The sequence below is a fragment of the Mustela putorius genome, unplaced genomic scaffold (genome assembly GCF_011764305.1).
Source record: "Mustela putorius furo isolate JIRA1106 unplaced genomic scaffold, ASM1176430v1.1 tig00003845_pilon_pilon_pilon, whole genome shotgun sequence".
Classification (NCBI taxonomy): domain Eukaryota; kingdom Metazoa; phylum Chordata; class Mammalia; order Carnivora; family Mustelidae; genus Mustela; species Mustela putorius.
Window position 1 is genome coordinate 86428063 of NW_025421998.1, and position 18443 is coordinate 86446505.

An 18443-nucleotide genomic window follows, 5' to 3' on the forward strand; every position below is an offset into this window, starting at 1 on the left:
AGAGTACATTGCGGAGAAAAAAATTAAGCAGCGTAAATATAATAAAAGGCAGTAATTAACAGTCCCACAAGGCAGATGCCGTGTTGACAGCTAAGGATGTAGTGAGGGGATAGGACCGGCCCACATCCCCATCAGAGGGAGCCGCGGCTTCCCTGGTGGGGAGGACAGAGCCCCAGGTACAGGCCGCATTGACTCCCGGAGTAAATCTACAGCAAAGACGGCACGAAGACCCTCCCAGGGTGACTCACGAAATGATATCCCGGGGGCGACAAGAGTCTGACTCCTAAATTTCCTTCCTGGATTTAGTGCTGCTGATTTCATATCATGGTAGTGTTGGCTATTATTTAAAAATACAAGCTGTGAAACCCTCTTCTTCTAAATCTCAAAGCAGAGCTATGGCCGTACTGTCCTCCCAAAGGAATGGAGCTCAAAGTTGCTGGACACGACACCTGCCCCCCCCCGGGCCAGGATTTGGGGGTGCCAACTGCCCTTGGAGGGTGTGAAAGGACCCCCCACCTGAAGTGGGGGTAAAGAGGCAAGAGGGGGCACCTCTCAGGAGGGGAGGGGAAGGGGTGGGCAGTGTAGGTGTCACAAGGGATGCCTGCTGGGATGTGGAGAGAGGGCAGGGGTGCGCCTCGCAGGAGGGGAAGGGAAGCGGTGGGTCTGCTGGGATGAGGGCTGGGTCTGGACACAGCTGGGAGATGAGGCTCAGAGGGGAGATGCCCCGCCCGCACTCTGCCAGCCAGCACCCAGCCCGCGGCCCGGGTGAGCCGCGCATGCGCACGCGCATGGTTTCCCATCCCCCAACACCTGCGCCGCCGCCTGGTACCTTCTTTGCACTCGAGAGCCACGCGCGACTCCAGGTTGTCCATCTGCATCTGCAGCCGCTTCAGCGTGAGGTCACTCTCGCGGGACTTGCGTTTGTAGGCGATGAGGACGGCAACGATGAAGATGACCAGGAGGCCGCCGGCCACAGCGATGCTGACGATGGCGGGCAAGCTGAGCGGGCTGTCTGGGGCGACGTACACCATCCCCGGGGAGTACTCCATGCCCCCGACGCGGGCCTGCCGGCACAGCAGGCGAGAGGAAGCTGTGAGCGGGCGCAGAGCAGCGGGGGGGCCCGCGGCCGGGTCGATGAACTGGCCACGGGGTGCCACGGGGAAGGGCAAGGACAGCTGAGGGGGTGTGTGGGGGCTGAGCGGGGGTCCGGATGGCTCAGAGATGGGAAACCCCGCGGCACCCAGGACTAGCGCCGTCATCATCTTAAGCAAACAGCACAGGGCCGGGACCTGAAGTCTGACACGACTTCAGTGAGTGGCTCCCTAAGATTCATCCCAGGGTAAGGACGGGTGACAGGGGCACAGAGCATGATATGATGGACCTCCTCTGGCCAGCAATGGTCCCCTCCTGCAAGGGCCTCTTGCCTATAGCAGACAATGCACACATCATTCATACTGCTTTGCCTTGCTCTCACTGTAGCACCGGCCAGGATCCCCTCCTGGTTTCCTCGTGCTCTGGCATCTCTAGCGCCTGTCCCATCCAGAACGGGGCGCTGCCAGGCTCACCATCACTTTGTGCCTGCCGATGAGGTTGGGGGACTCGCAGAGCAGCTGCACGTCGGACACCGTCACGGCACATGGCTTCTCCCCGACCAGCACGGTGTAGTTCAGCTTCACATTGCCCCCAGCCACGGGGGGGATCAGGTTCTTGCCCTGGAGGAACAGGGAAGCCCTGCTTTGTACTCCAGAGTGAGGACTGTAGCTACCAGCTGGCCGCCATGTCCCCCCATGCAGAGGTCCCATCCTGCTGCTGAGCTGGGGGGAGAGCCCACCTTCCATAGCAAGTCCGAAAACCTTGTGACACCTACACTGCCATTCCCCCTTCCTCAGCAGGGAGTCAATAATCAAGGCACTCTTTAGCTTATCCAAATGCAGCCTCAGGACCCTTCTCAACACAGAGCTATGGTCAATCATGACCAGTTGATTCAAACTGTCATTTCAAATTATTTGCTACCCACACTCCAAAGAAGCCCTTCACTGTGGTTTGCAAAGGGCTCCATGGGAGGAAGCAGGATGAGCCTCTGACCTCCCAGGTTCTGGACTCTGAGGACAAAGGAAGCTTGGGGGTCAGAGGGCCAGGATGGCTCCAGCTGCCCTGATTGGGTCTCTAAAGGGAGTTTGCCTCTCAATACAAACTCAGAGACAGTGTTTTCTGTACTCTGGACTATAAGACGACCACTGCGAGGGACTCCAGGGATGAAATCGGGCTTGAGCCCATGACTTCTGGCCTCTCTCTGCGACTTGAAAACCCATCCCCTACAGCAGCCTCCTGGCTTCCCACCACCTGCCCATGACCTCCATCTACCTTCAGGATGATGGGCGTGCCGGGCTTGAGCTCCAGGATTCCTGAGGGCCCAAAGGCCTCGAACACAGGGTTGGGGTAGTAAGTGAAGTTGGTCTTATTGAGGATTAGCAGGGACTGGACATTGTCCAGGATGAAGCCGAACTCCTCAGGCCTCTCGGTCAGGTCGGACTGATGGTCGGGTCCCAGAGCAAGAGCCGGAGCCTGGCAGGTCATCTCAGTAGCATTCAGAACCTCACAGAGCTGGAGGGGCCAGAGAGGAAAGACCATGCGGTGTCTGGACTTACACAGCCCCCAACACATGCAGCGGGACTCCCTCCAGGCTGGGATACAGCATGGGGCTGACATGGGACAGTTATGGATGGGTCACTGCCCCTCTGCAGCCAGGACCACGAAACGTGGCCACTCGAGGAGTCAGCTCTGCAGCTGGGACCCGCCTCTGTGCCCTATGTGTGTCCATGGGGTGCGGAGATGATGAGGGTATCTCTGAGCTAGGGAACAGTCCTGGGGTCTAAAAGATGGAGGACTAAGTGTATGAAACCTCAGAAACCCCCTAAGTGATTGCTCCCCCATGCCTGTACCCCAAGGTACGAAAATGCCCTCTCATCTTCTCCCTCATCTCACCATCCCAGTGCTGGGGGCTGTCATGTGCAATGGGTTCTCTGGGTCTGGGTGGCCTGCTGGCTTCGGATACCCCATGCCCTTTGGGAAAGTGACACGGTGAGCCACCTCTGCACTCACATTGATGTGTTCCTTCCCTCCATGCTTGGCCCGGATCTGGGGGTTCTGTATGAGGTCCAGGTGAGTCCCCCACACGGCGATGGGGGTGTTTCCACTGACCAGGGGAAAAGAACAAGGAGGCATGTCAGCACAGGGATGGGAACAGCAATGGCACTTGACGACCAAGATGACGATGATAAGGCTGGGCCCCAGCATTAAAGGCAATGACAACCAGGAGGCGTGATAATGTTCACAGGGACAATGGTGGCAAACTGACTGAATAACAATAAGGATGAGCTTTTAGCGGCCAAGGGATGACAGTGATGACTGGAGGTCTGTGGCAGTCCCACTCTGAGCGTATCCAGAGTGTGGACACCCGCGCAGGCCCTGGAGCCTCCTGACCTGAGTCAGATGCTTCTCTGTAGCCCCCTGGGGTCTGTCCCCCAGCCCTCACCAGTCCCAGGGAGATTTCCACACTGGCCTTGGTCTAATGAAAGCCTTGCTCTAGGATGTCCCCCACCAGACCCTCTAGGATCCCAGCACAGTCTCCTCCACAAGGCCATCACTACAGTTTCACCCTGGAAGCTTCCATCCACTGAGATCTGGGAAAGGGAGGGGCCCAGACACCCAGGAGCCTCGTGTAGGAATGCAAACAGCCAATGTCCCGGGCCCCAGGTCTCCTGGATCCTGGGTGTCAACCAGCTACAGAGGAGGAGACAGCAGGAGATTCCCCTTTGGGTAGCTTTTCAAAGAAAACCTGGGTGCCATTGCCATATGCGGGGGTCTGAGAAGCTGACCCAAGGCAAGGGCTATCTTCCTTGGGGGCTACTCAAAGGAAGGGGACAAGTCACTTTCTCCACAATCCCGAGAGTATCTTCAAGAAGAATCTTACCATCTGAAACAGTTAGTTACAAGCTTAGTGAGTGAAGAATCTATGACACCCACAGCCATGTCTCCCTCTCTGTGCCTCTGCCCGTCTCTGTATAACCCGGTATTCCCTGCGCTCCACCTGCCCTCCTACTCCCACATACATGTGCGTGTACACACACACACACACACACACTCACTCATGCATGCAGGAAGAGTCCTATAAAACCCAGACAGGCTCCTCTGCCCATGGCCGTGTTCCAGAGTGAGATTCTGCTATCTGGCCATCTCCCAATCTTAATCATGAATTCAACCCGCATTTAAGAACCGCCCCCCGTGGTGAGCAGCCCAGGCTGTTGGGAGCAGTGCACAGCACACTCAGCAGGGCCCCTGCCCCATCAGAGAACCTGTTCACTGCGGCAGAAGCTCTAGAGCCTGGTGGGAGGCCCAGATCGTGCTTGCAACCTAACCTCCCTCGTTGTGAACGTGACTTGGAGTCAGCTACGACGCCTCAGTTTCCGTGATGGCGACTTGAGGACGAGCTCGGTGAAGCCAGGCTGTGAATTCCTCAGGGAGCTGCACAGTTCCTGGATTCACCAGGCCCTGGGGGCAAATCCCAGAAGAGCTTTCTACAGGCTCCGCCCCTCTCTGCGCCTTCTAGCATCTACTTTAAAATCATGGCTAAAGCTTATGAAGTTTGGGTCTTAGGGAGTAAGGACAACCCAATCTCATGTCCACAAAGGCTGCCTTTCGTGGACATAAGGCCGGGGGTGGCAGACTTTCCTGGAAAGGGCCAGAGAGTAAATATTTTCGGCTTCCCAGGCCATATGGTCTGTTGCAGTAACTCATCTCTGCTGCTGTGGTGAGAAAGCTATAGACAAAACATAAAGGGATGAGCATGGCTGTGTTCCAATAAAACTTTATTCATAAAAGGAGGCAGATGGCCGGATCTGGCCCCCAGGTTGGAGTCTGCTGACCCTTCATTAAAAAAAAAAAACAAAGACTGTTCTCTGAACCGGACTTGTCCCTGATCCCTGCTTCAGCCATGGAGACCACATCTTCATGTTCTCCCCCTTCCCCTGATGTCAGACGTCCTCTAGAACTGAAGCCAATCATGGGGAGGGCTGAGGACTGGGCCAGGGGCAGCAGGAGAGAGCTGAGGCAGGCACTGCCCTGTGCCCATGCACCTGGCTTAGCCCTCCCAGCATCCTGGGAGGGAGTTGACGGATGAGAAACCATGGGCCCAGAGAAGTAAAGTCAACTTTAAGGTCATCCGGCTGGGCTAAGCCAGCTCCTTCTGTCTCCAAGCCCTATTGCAGTCCCCCTCGGCTCCTAATACAGCAGGTTCCCAATGGGCAGCAGGGGCCGTGCTGTCAGGGTGCTCCCTGCCGCACCTTCCCATTATGCTGCACTTCCTGCAGTTCCCTCCCTGAAGTGAGATGCCACGCTCCAGAGCCCCACCAAGTGGGGGACTGGGAGGGTCCTCAGGACTCCTGGAATTTCCAAAGCCCCCCGTGAAGTTCTCAGGATGGGAGGTCAGAAAGGTATACAGCTGGTGCAAGACAGCTCGTGACTGGCTGAGTGACCGGTGGCCCTGGAGGGTTCTTCCATAAGAGCACACACCCAGCTCCTTCCCAGACACGCGCTCTCTGTACTTGTGTTGGCCAGCGGTGGCGGAAAGAACAGGAACAAGACCCAGTCCCTGCGCTGCAGTAGAGGGGAAGATGAAGAAGCAGACCCCTCGGGGCCATGTCAGAGCAGGCTAGAGGGACAGCAGGAGGTTACAGAAGCCCAGAGAAGGGGCCTCTGTATTGGACCCTGGTGGTGAGGACACACTTTTGCTCAAGGGCAGGCCACAGACAAGTTGAATCTGACCTTACACTTTCTCCTCCATCCCTTGGCAGGACTGGAATTATTGCTCGCATCTGGGAACAGGACTGGCAAACCCCAGCCCTCACCGTGATGTGATCATGGCCTCCGGGGGGATTGCGGGGGGGACCCAAATCCTCAGATGACAGGCTATGGGCTCTTGCTGACTGGAGCCCAGGCTCTGGGGCCAGGGCCTACTGACAGGTACTGTCTGTGGAAGGAGGGCACCCTGGCAGGAAGCTCTGATTCATCAGTCCTCCAAGCAGAACTGGGCTCCGAGACAGTCCTTGGCTCTCTGAGAGTCGAGGAAGGACAGCCGAGGGCAGGGCCACGCCTACCTGACGATGCTCCACTCCGGCTCAATGCGCACGATGGTGGGGTCCTCCACGTACTGGAAGAACAGGTCCTGGTGGATACTGGCCTTGTCCACTTGCACCATCACCTTCATTTCCAGCACCTCCTCTGAGGACGTGGTGTTGCAGACGATGTAGGACGGAGAGCGTCTGCAGGGAGAGCGGACATGCAGCTGGGCTCCCGGGAGCTGAAGGGGACAGCGGTCCGGGCAGCCGCCCGCCCCTCCCCCCCACCCGCCAACCCCTTCCTGCTCCCAGGCTCGTCAGAGGCCCTGGTGAGCACTGGCCCAGGGTGGAAAGCTCCAGGCACTACTGACACCCTCCATCAAATCCACCGAACGGGTTCCCCTGAGACTTCTTTTCAACGAGGCCTCATCCTTGGGCCCCGTCTTGCCCCTGCCAAGCCCTATTTTTAGTAAGAATCCTGCAAAGTGGGGTCAGCCAGAGTCCCCCTACCCTGGGCACCTGATCACCCCGGCTGCCTGCAGCAAGAACCCTGTTCATTCAGTTTAGCCAGAATCTTCCCGTTCCTGCTGTTGCTTCTTACTCATTTCACACCCGTGGCCAAATATCAGGGGACAGCAGGAATGGCCCGGCTGGGGAAGGGCTGCCTGGCAGGTCTCCAGACAGCCAGAAACATCCACAGTCAGGTATAATCATCCCTCAGAGAGAACGGCCACTTTCTCAGGAAGGAGAAAGCACTTCCAAGAGGTGAGCCCCAGAAGTTTGCAGCCCTGGGGCAGCCCTACGGGCCCCACCCTCCAGGCTGTGAATCCCTGAGGCCTGCCTGGAGGTGAGTTACCTGTGGAAAAGGCAGGGCTGCTTCCCAAACATCACCACCACGTTGCTGCCCGCGTTCAGGTTGGTACCCGTGATGGTCACTTGGGTGCCCCCAGACATGGGCCCCCGCCTGGGCTTCAGGTCCGAGAGAGTCAGCGTCTGTGCAGGAAAGGATCTGGCCTGAGACACCACCGGGACAGGGTCTGAAGAGGCAGCACCCCGCTCCGGGAGCCACTCGGTAACGGAGACCTCTCAACGGAGCCCACGAAGTCGTACTGGGCTTGTGTGGGTAAGCAAAGCTCTGGGCCCTGAGAGTTCACACTTCTCTATTAATAACAGTAATGGTAACAGCTGCCTTGTGCTGGTGTTTGAACTGGCAGGCTTTATCTCTTCGTCCATCTCTATATGATGTATGTGCCAGTCAGTTCTCCAAAGTAGGATTATTAACCATTTTACAGAAGAGATTCAGAGACGTGAAATAAGGTTCCCACCATCACACAGCTAAAAAGTGGCATGTCTGAGACCTGACTGCAGAGCTCTGGCTCTCTACCCCCTCTCCAGCTGCTTTTGGGAAGGTGATGAGCTCCTTGCGTGGGCCTCTTCCAGAGACTGCCCAAACACCCAGAAGCCAGAGCCACGGGTCCTGAAGGCCCCAGGAAACCCCAGGAGGAGAAGGAGGGTCAGGGGATGGAGGAAGGACGGCGGGAGGGGGCGTCGGTGAGCCCAGAATTTGGAGTGGCAGGTTGGCTCTGTCATTAGCATTTTAATGGAAACAACTTTCCTCAGTCCCAGGTGAGAAGCTTGTATCTGCATTTAAATGAAGATTTCTCTCTCCCCTGCCCCTTAAAGAATTTCCCACCAAAAGTTGAACCCACTTGGCTCCCAGCCTTCAGGCCACCCCCTCATGGAGAGGCCCCCGTCCCTAACAGCTCAGGGAGCAAGGAGGAGCCCCAGTGACCTGGTCTGCTCACGGACCCTGGCCCCCCAGTGTCTGCCCCGCACACTCCCAGGGCCCACCCGTCCAGCCGCCCACCGGGTCCCCGCAGACCCCGAGCCTGGCGTTCCCCTAGCACCCATAAAGGGAAGGAATGCTTCATTCCAGAGCCACTCCTGGCCCAAATGAGACCCGGACGAGGGTGGGGTGAGGCCTTGGGAAGAGCCCTGGTTTCTTAGCTCGGCCGAGATTTTGCTGTGTGTCCCAGGACAAGTCTTGTAACCTCTCTGATTGTAAAATCAGAGAGCAAGGTCAAAACTGAGTTATCTCAAAGGCGCCTGCTGGTTTTCTGGTTCTGTAACTCAGGGTCACATCCCACAAATGGTGCCTCTGTCCCACTGTCTGGAAGGGAAAGAGAGTGCAGTCTGTGCAACGCAAGGGTGGTCCTACAGATGGAATCAAAACCCAGGCAAGTTCAGATAGATGGCCGTGGGAGCCACATGGAAAGAAGAGCCTGTGGCAGTCTCCAGCAGCCTGTGGGTGGGGTTCTAGAAGGGATGGAAATGAGTAATCCTTGCTGGCTCTGCACTGGGGGGTTGGGTGGGGGAATTATTTTGGGGTGAGGAGAAGATGACACGGAGGCATGTTTTCAAGTCTTGAGAAATGATTAATTATTTAAGTCATGCTTCATAAATATTTCATGATGGGTTTGCACGGGAAATCAAATTCTGTATTATTTGCCACCTCTTCTCTTGGCTCCTCGCTGGAGGTAGGGAAGGGAAAGGTTCCCTCCATGCAGATCTCTAGGGCAAACCTGGGGACAAGACCACAAGTGCTGATCCCTTGGCCTTGGCCGTTGGGTTTTGGGTGACTGAACCCAAACCTGAGAGTCTGGCCTCATTTGTGGAGGAAAACTGAGTTATTAGACCCAGACCTTACGCCCAACCTCAGCACTGGGAAGGGGCTCCCCGGTATGCCCCAGATCCCAAGAGGCACCCCTGAAAGGGGTTCTCCAATGTGCCCCACGTCCCCAGAGGACTCCAGAGGAGTCAGGGGCTTCTGTGTGCCCCCTGCAGGAAGGCAACCATGGCTCTGAGATGCTGGGGAGCGCGAGACAGGGTCCTTCTGTCACTCCTCACCTCCCAGGTAACCCTCATTCCCACTCGAGCCCCCTAGGAGCTCTGTGGGGGAAGCCTCAGTGACTGGGCCCTTAAAAGCACACTGGGGACTGGGGAGGAAATGGAGGTTTCCTCTCTGAAAGTCTTCCCCAGGACCGTTCCTCAGAGGTAGCCCTCAAAAAGGCACACAAATCTTGGAGTCCCAAGGCCCCATCGGACCAATGCAGTTTGCCTTGCGGCAGCAACTCACCTTTTCCTGACCTGTCTTTGCGCTGCCACCTCTTTTCTTCCCGCCAACCCCTTGCGCTCTCCACCCCTTCTGCTCCCATCTTTGGTTTCTCTCCCATACCTCATGCCAGGGTCCCCGTACCACCACTCCAGACTCATGCCGAGCGTCACATTCTGCCTCCTACAGATCCTGCCTCCCTACCCAGCTTCTTCCCTGAAGCCTCGCCTCGAGGCCCTGCCTCTCACCACGTCCTGTTTCCAGAGCGGAAACAGTCACGCAGGCCAGACTGGCCTTACCTGCGAGCAGAAGCAGCTTCTGAATACGACATAGGCTCATTATAAGAATTAAACCTGAAACCACACGTTGTATAGATAGGTACATGGGATCTGTTCTCTAAGTTCTGTTTGTCCTAGGCCAGTTCTGTTTGTCCTCAGTCTGAGCTGAGTTAGAATCTCGGGGGGACTTAGCTCAGGGTCAGCGTGGGGGTGGGGAGGGCTCTGGAACCTTCGTTTAAAGCCCCTCAGGAGATTCCAACACGCGGGGAGGTTTAGAACTGCCTAAGCACCATGGGGGCTAACAAAGCGGTAAGCGGCCAGGGCTTCATCTCCAAAGACTTACTGGTCTGAACAGAGGAGCCGGGGGTCCCAGACGCAACACCCAGGGCCACGTGGGCAGGCAGACGGCGTGGCATCCCCAGTGAACCACGGAACCGTGGGGGCTGTGGGCTGTGTGTGCAGAGAAGGCGTGGAGGGGCTCGTGAGCAGGGCCTTGGACTAACGAGAAGGGTACGGCTTGGGGCAATGTGGGGAAGGAGATAGAGAAGGGAGACGAGTCCGGCCATGCGAAGCCTGGGAAACAGGACTGCATGGACAGGGTGGACCAGACCAAGGAGCCTGGACGGCAGCTGGAGGCAGCGGCGCCCTGGGTTCTCCTTGCCGTGGGGGCTAACCAGATGGAAACCATATTCTGCAGGGCCAGATGGACTAGAATGGGTTCAGACCTCTACATTCAGGGATTTAAGGAGGTCACTGCAGCAGCCAGGAGAATGGGCAAAGTGAGACTCCCGGCCGTCGTGGTGATGGGGTGGCTGAAATCTGGAACTCAGGGATGCTGAGCCAGAGTCCACCAGAACTGTGGCCTGGGCACAAGCCCCTGACAGAAGTGGGCAAGTGAGGGGGACTCAGTTTTGGGAGAGTTTGTAGAAGTGGGTAGCCGGGGCGGGTGAGGGAGGTTTCGGCCAGACAGCCAGGGATCAGTGGCCTTGGAGTGAATCACGGAGGGGAGACATGGCAGAGATGGCTAACTCCCAAAGGAAGCTTCAGCCATCCCTGGTACCATCCATTTGTTACTGCCTAGTGAGTGACAGCCAGGATGCAAACTGCTGGGGGGCAGGGGTTGACTGGCAGAGGAAGCCCAGTGCTCGCTTCGGCCATGCGGGGGCCTCCTCCCTGCTCCTAGGGTGGCCAGGTAGCTTCAGAGCTGGATGCCAAGCCCACATCTGGCATGCCCCCCACACCTCCCACACTTGGGGAGCCCTGTCTCTGCCTTTGTCTCCGTCTCCTTCCCCCTCAGGAGCTCGACTCGGCTGGATGGGCGATCTCTGTATAGACCAGCTACATCCTATGCAGTATACACGGCCTCTCTCTGTCTCTATTGCTGTATCGCTCTCTGTGTGCAAGTGTGCTGGGGTTCATGGGGAAACTTTCTCAGATCCTTTGAGAAGAAGGTGGGGGTGCGAATCCTGAAGAGATGGGGAGCCCTACACGCCCATCACACACACGTGTCCTTCTACACGGGTTGTTGCGCGCAGCGTGCCCAACTGTGTGTAGAAGGAGGGGAGCTTTTCAAGAGTAGGGGAGGGAGCAGAGAGAGCAGGGTGTTGGCGGGAGGAGGCCTCTGATGCACATCCCGCACATTCCTCCGGATCAGGACTCCCACCACAGTCGGGGTCTGAGTCACCCCTGGACACCCACAAGCAAGGGTCATCGAATTATAAGATTCAACCAATGAAGCAAATGTTTATGGAATAATCAACTGCGGGGGGAGGTGCAAGATGATAAATAGTTATCAGATGAAGGGAGAAAGGAGGAGTAGGGGGAGGACAGTGAGGGGGGCAGGGGAGGATGGCGGGTGGCCGAAGGGAGCTTCACCTCAAGGCTCCCTGTGATGTGCTCTGGAGCATTTGATGCCCAGGCATAAAATCCATCCCTTCAGGCTCCCAGCTTCCAAAACCAGCAGGGGACCCGGAGGAAACCATCCCATCACAGCTGTCATTAGCCCCCGAAGTGAACTGGACGGACAGTTTGGAAAACGAGGCAGTGTGCGGGGCACACAGTGTGAGACGCACATGCCTCCCGCATGCCCAGCATCGCGAGATGGAGCGGTCCCCAGTGCCCCTGCCCCCCACGACCCCTCACCAGGGGCTGTCTCGTGAGGGTCCCAGCTGGAGGGAATGTGGGGATCAGGGTGACGTCTGCAGACAGGCCACGCGAAGGGAAGGGAAGGGTGTGCAGTGAGAGGCAGCGGTGCGGTCGGAGGAAGGCGGAGTGGGAGTGCAGGGGAGGTGTGGGACGGGGGCGGGGTTAAGGAGGTGGGGAAGGTGGCTGAACGTGGATGACGGGATACAAATGACGGGGTGCCAGTGCACCCGGGAAGGGCAGGGTACAGCAGCCACGTGGGCAGAGAAACCGTGCGGGAGATGAGAGAAGGGCTGCGTCTGCTTTATGTAATTGTCACCACAGCACTGTGGGGTAGAGACGCGTCTCGGCACCCCCGTTTTAGAAATGAAGACACTGGGAGGTTATGCAATGTCCCCACGTTCGCCTAGTGGTAAGTGGCAGAGTCAGGGCTCCCCTCCTGGCCCAGACACACTGCCACTCAGCCTGAGGGGGACGCTGGGCCCAACAGTGACAGCCAGGGCAGCTTCCCTGGATCAGCGCCTGGCACAGCGCTGTTTGGATTTGAATCCGACCTTTCGGATTTCCAGGGCTGTGCTCTCATGCTGCAGAACGGACTCCCACGAGCTGCTCGGGGTCTGCCCACAGAGGTCTAGCGGGGCCCGTAACCATGGTCACGTGGTCTCTGGCCCGTGCCAGGGCAGGTCTGGACGGTCGGGACTCACCATGAAGTAATAGAGTTGTGAGGACCGGGCCATGAACTCGGGGCGACACACGGCCACACAGATCTCCACAAAGCCTGCGTGCTGGCTGGGCTTGGCCTCCACCATCTCACACACGATCCTGCAGGGAAGAGAGGACAGGTGTCCATGCTCACAGCAGGGTCACAGGACTCCCAGGTGTGACCCCAGGGCCCCACACCACCCCCCTGGCCCTTCTCTGCAGTAGGGTCTCGGGGCTGGGCGGGGGAGGCGGAGGGGAAGGACACCCCGGTTCTTCCCGGCAAGGCTCCTCTTTGGTCCTGGGGAAAGGAGGAAATGCAACGTACAGGGGTCTCCATGGGGAGACCGTCTCCACTGTCAAGTGCGGAGCCTAGGGGAGGGTCCCTGGGTTCTGACCCAGACGCTCAGTCCCTCATTCAGGAATTGTCCCCTCCACTGTGAATCAGAGGGCAGGGAACATTTCAGCCAAACAGCTTAGGGAACCCGGCTGTAAAGGCCCAGAGAGGCAGTGACCTTCCCAAGGGCCCACAGCATGTCGGACAAGGACCCTGGAGCAGACCTGAGGTTTGCAGTCCCTCCTCCAGGGGCACTCGGTTTCTAATGCATGGGACTGCCTCCAGGTGCTTGGTTGGGAGGAGACACTCCTGCTTGAGGGGCGCGGAAGGGGTGGACGAGAGCTACTCCTTTTCAAAAGCATTCATGGTTTTAATTATAAAATTTGTTCATACCCCTTGACAACAAGACAGTACAGAAGTGTGACAGTAAAAGTAAGTGTCCCTTTCCTCACTCTTAATCTCTCTTCAAACTTTGATACACACACACACACATATATATATATGTCTGTAGACCATTCTCTAGGTCTACACAAACATATGTAATATATATTATATATATATATAATCTCCATATTACAAATGAAGAAGCTGAAGCACAGAATATATATACTTATATAAACATATATATTACTTAACATAAAAGTGAAACTTAACTCCTCACTGTCCCAAACCTGGTCATTTTACTGCACAGCCTAGCGCAGACTTGCCCCATGTGGCCACAGCTCCTGGGTCCTTTCTGACAGCGTTATAGCGCTCCATGCCTCAGCTACACAATTGTGTATTTATTCAGCCTCCCACTGATGGATATCTAACTTCCCCTGATTTTTCTCCTACTTCAAATAACCCTCCAAAATGAACCAACTTATACACATATCCTCAAGCACTGCACATTTATTAGAATACGGCTCTGAGTGGGGAGCTGGTGGGGTCATTGTTTATGTAAGTGACGTTTGATAGGTGGTGGAAGATAATGGTCCCACAGGGTCGTTACTGATTTGTACTTCTGTCAAAAGCAATCGAGCGAGATTATTTCACTCTTTAGCCAACACTAGATATTATCAATCCCTTCAAAGTTTTTCCAATATAAAAGGGAAAGAAGATTTTTTTTCCTGTCGTTTTTATTACCCTGATTGCTAGTGACTTTGCAGATATTTGCAAGTATGTGTGTGTGGTTGTTAAAAAAAAAAAAAATCTTAGATAGCCTTTCCTTTGACTGGTTTGAAGCTGTCTCTTTATATTGCTAATGAATTGTCTTTTTGTAGGAGCTGCTGAATGAGGAGTGTTAACTTTTGTTTCTAATAAGTATCCCAATTATTTTTCCCCTGCTTGTCATCTGTATTTCAACTTTGTTTATAATGCCTTTTGCTGCACTGAAGTTTAAAAGTATCTGTGGCTCAGCGGCTCCTTCTTTTACTTGATGGCTTCTAGGTTCTGTGTCTCTCTTAAAGAATTTCTGGGTGAGAGTCCAGTAAAAATATATGCCTTTCTGTCCATAGCATAATTAGTGCATGTTCAGTATAAAGAAAAAAGAGAAAGTGCATAAAAATACTTGCTATACAGACACCTCCTCCCACCCCATTTGAACCACCAAGAAATATCCACTGTCAACATTTTGGTGTTCATGTTTTGCAGTCTTGTTTTTCTTTTACAGAATTCACTAGAAACTCTCTTTTGTTTGGTGAATGATGTTCTCACTAATATACTTTGAGCTTGTACCTGACCATGATTCTTCTGCAACATCAGATTTAATGGCCGCATAATTTACTGTCCCGTGCATGCACAATAATTTAAGAATTGATTAATTCCCTATTTTAAAATACACCAATTGCTTCTGCATTTCCATGATTACAAATAAGGCCAAAATAAGTATTCTTGCAAAAAAAAATATTTGTGCATTCTGGTTATTTAAACAAAGTTCTAGAAATATGACGACTCCGCTAAAGATTTTCAGTCCACATTTCCAAATTGCCTTCCACAAAGTGTGTCCCAATTTACCCTCCGAGTGTGAGTACGTGATGTGCTATTTCTCATGCTTCTCCTCCGCACTGGGCATTAACTTCTTAAAACTGTTCCCCATTGTTCTGATTTTCATTTCATTGATTACTAATGTTATTTAACTTTTTAATATGACTTGGTTCTTTGTCTTGTGAGTTGCACACTCACACTCATTCATGCTCTTTGCTCATTCCGTGATATTTGCCTTTTTATCTATGGACCCTCTGTATATTAAGAAAAAGCATGTATTAACTGTCATAGGGTATAACGATAGTTCATCACTCATATTTTCCTTGCTTACAATGATTTTTGATGTACAAATGTTAAGTTTTAGATACTCAGATCCCCTAATCATCTTCTTTATCACTTTTTTCTTTTGCTGTTATACTCAGAACAGATACACTTCCCTTACTTGAAATCAGATAAATTCTCACCTGCGTTTTCTTTTAATCATTCCACAGATTTATTCTTTTCACTTAACTCCTTAATCGGTCTGCAATTTATTTCAGTGTATAATGTGAAATGGGGGTCTGATACTGGTTTTTGTTGTTGCCTTTGTTTTTTTCCAGAGAGTTAACCCCCACTGCTTATTGACCAATTTTTCCTTTCCATGCTGATTTGAAACATCACCCTTATCACACACTAAATTTTTATGTATCAGGATTCTTTTCTGGGTGTTCTATCTCCTTCCCTGGGGCATTTTAAAGTTCCCCAAATCACAACGGCCTAATAGCAGCTGGCTTGGGTTTTGTTCTAGGAAGGACTCTGAAAGTCGAAGGAGCCACGGAAAAATGTTTGGGCAAATAAGCCACGAGGGACCAGGGAAGTGAATTCCTTTTTCTTCTTTTTTTAACAATTTTATTTATTTATTTGACAGGTAGAGATCCCAAGTAGGCAGAGATGCAGGCAGAGGGGGACAGAGAAACACGCTCCCTGCTGAGCAGAGAGCCCGATGTGGGGCTCAATCCTGGGACCCTGAGATCATGACCCCAGATGAAGGCAGAGGCTTAACTCACTGAGCCACCCAGGCAACCCAAGAGGTGAATTCTATTAAGAATAGATCCTTCAGGGGCACCTGGGTGGCTCAGTGGGTTAGACATCTGCCTTCAGCTCAGGTCATGATCTCAGGGTGCTGGGATCAAGTCCCACATCAGGCTCCTTGCTCAGCAGGGAGCCTGCTTCTCCCTCTCCCTTTGCCTCTCCCCCCAGTTTGCTGGCTTGTGCTTGTGTGTCCGCGTGCTCTCTCTCTCTCTTTCAAATAAATAAATTCTTAAAAAAAAAAAAAAAGTAGATCCTTCAGTCATAGGCTCTTCTAAGAGTGCTTTAGGAAGCCGTGGATGGAAATTCAGATAGTGGTATCGATGGTTCCAGAATCATTAAATCAGGGCAAGACCCAGGACAGGTAAGCTGCACTAACATACTTAAGGGAGACCTAAAAAGTGTCAGTAACTTACTTGCACAGGGGACAAGAGGCAGGGTGTCATGCTGGGAGGGGCAGCAGAGATGGTATGGAATATAGATTCTGTTGTGCTGGTAAACATTTCATGGTGTTTTTGCTGGGCTGGAAAATTGTGTTTACTTATTTACAAGGCAATGATACGTAACTCCCACACCTCCTCTAACAGGTGGGCCGGGAGGGGAAGGTCGCTCATGGGATGACCCACTCTGTGCTCCAGCAGCCTTTGCATTGGAGAAAATCACCCAAATGCTTCCAGGCTGGAGTGGGCGTGGTTTCCTTTTCAGTCTCCGCAGAAAGTAGCAGAGTCTTAGCTTCTTCCATAATTGGAGGACAGGAGTGGGGACTTAGAGACAGCAGGGGATAGGGAACTGAACTCACACTTCCCTTGCAGATTTTAATTTTGCTTTGTCTCCTCACTCCGCACAGCCACACCCCAAGGAGATAGCATTACTTTTCTCTGCCCTTCAGGCCTCCTGTCCCCTTCTCCTTTCTGTAGTTGGTGATATGGCAGCTAGCTAGTTCAAGGGCGGGGGGGGACACGCTAGAATGTTAAGGGGATTCTACTCCCACCGTATGCCAACGGTCTCTAACACGGTTTGCCAATGGCTGTCAGTGGTTAACCAGGGAAGGTGAGTCAACACCAGACGGCAGCACCTCCCTGTGTCTCATGGGACCTCTACTTACTGTTCTGCAGGGATGTAGCCATCCACCAAGGGGCTGCAGTCCACACCGGCCACCTTGACGTGGGAAGCGATGTCCCGGAATTCCAGGCCCAGGTTCTCCCCTCGGATGGTGACTTTGGTGCCCCCTTCCCGGGGACCTGTCACTGGGATTATCTGGAAGGAGGAAGCAGTGACTTGGACAGGTACCAAGAGAGAGCCATTCCCCACTTGCTGATGGGGCAAGGAGAGGCTTCTGGCTTTTCCCCACCTCCTCGCCATTCCCCAAGTCGGGCCCACATCCTCAAGGGTGCCCAGGTCTGGGACCGTCAGTGGCAGGAATTTTGGGCAGAGCAGTCCGTGTCTGCGTGTGGTATTAGGAACAGTGTTCAAATCCTCTCATTCGCCTTCCTATTTTGTGGACGACGTGAGGGGGGTGGAAAGTGATCCACACCGTTACCAGGTGATTCATAGAAAATCAAGGAATAAAGCCTTTTGGCATTTGCTTGTCTTGTTCCATTCTGGAGGAAAATGAAAAAAGTCCTCTTAGTACCCACAGCCCTCCACACTATGGCAATCCACCCAGGTTGCAAGATTCTTCTCAAATGTCCCTTCTCCATAACCAAGTTCTCTCTCTCCACCGAAATTTCACTCTTCTTTCCCTGGTAACAATGATTTGTGTCTAATTCCTCATCCCGCAGATCCGGAGTCTCTGAGAGCAGGAATGGTGTCTTACTTCCCATGGACTTTTCAGTGACGGCACCATATTGATTTCTCGAGTTGTCACTGGGTTGAAAATCACAACTACCCTGCATCTTCCCAGATGTAGAAGAGCATTTGCTGCAGCCCCTTTGCTGGCACTACCTGGCTTGGTTTCTACCAGAGATAGGTTTAATTTAGACTTTACCTTCATATACTGGCCCAAATGACTGGCTTTTCTTCCTCAGATGTCACTGTTGGTGTTAAAAACCCATGATGGTGATGCTGAGAATCAACAACCAAGGGGCCTGCTTTGAGCAAGGCGCTACATCCATTTCCCACGAACTAATTAGGACATCCCACAGCAGTGACTTTAGTGGCAGACAACATTCTACGCCAGCCTCTCCTGGCATTCAGAAGACCAGAGAAGGGCACATTTCCCATTCCTGGTGTCTCTCAACCCCGCTGCCTGGATCTTGGCCAATGTCCGTGGGATCCCAACTGAAGGAGCCTGGACAGCCCACCTCCTAATATTTCCTGCCCGCTTCACCCCCAAAGGTCACAGTTGGGTGGGGGGGGGTGCACCCCAGAGAAGAGTGGGAGGGGGGCGCAGAAGAAGCCAGGCCCGAGGGACAGCTTTGCTGGGGAAGGCTGTTCACCTACAAGTTAAGACACTTCCTTCTCACCCATGCATGTTTGTGGGCGAGTGTGCACATGAGTGTGAGGGTTTTCACATGTGTGTTCCCGTGGCAGTGGAGAGACAGGTCCCTTGGACACATGGGTCCATTTGTACATGAGGGAGGGGGAGAGACGGAGGGCAGACTGGGAGGAGGAGCGCATGTCCTTCCCTAATGCCTGTCCAGCCAGGCCCCAAAGCCCCACTGGCCCCGGCAACAGCGCATGTGTGATAGTCTAGCCCTGGATTGTTGTCCTGAGAAGTTTTATCT

General features: G+C 53.8%; 1 protein-coding gene across 1 annotated transcript in view; it reads right to left on the reverse strand.

Moving 5' to 3' along the window:
* The window catches only part of PLXNA4 (plexin A4), a 416899-nt gene that overhangs the window by 43697 nt on the left and 354759 nt on the right, over window positions 1-18443 (reverse strand). Inside the window, exons 13-20 of the mRNA XM_045062995.1 lie at window positions 16823-16974; window positions 12353-12470; window positions 6973-7109; window positions 6156-6320; window positions 3103-3196; window positions 2365-2604; window positions 1566-1712; window positions 830-1064 (exon numbers count right to left, since the gene is read on the reverse strand). Of these exons, the coding sequence (XP_044918930.1) occupies window positions 830-1064; window positions 1566-1712; window positions 2365-2604; window positions 3103-3196; window positions 6156-6320; window positions 6973-7109; window positions 12353-12470; window positions 16823-16974 (1288 nt within the window). The remainder of the gene's footprint in view (window positions 1-829; window positions 1065-1565; window positions 1713-2364; window positions 2605-3102; window positions 3197-6155; window positions 6321-6972; window positions 7110-12352; window positions 12471-16822; window positions 16975-18443) is intronic.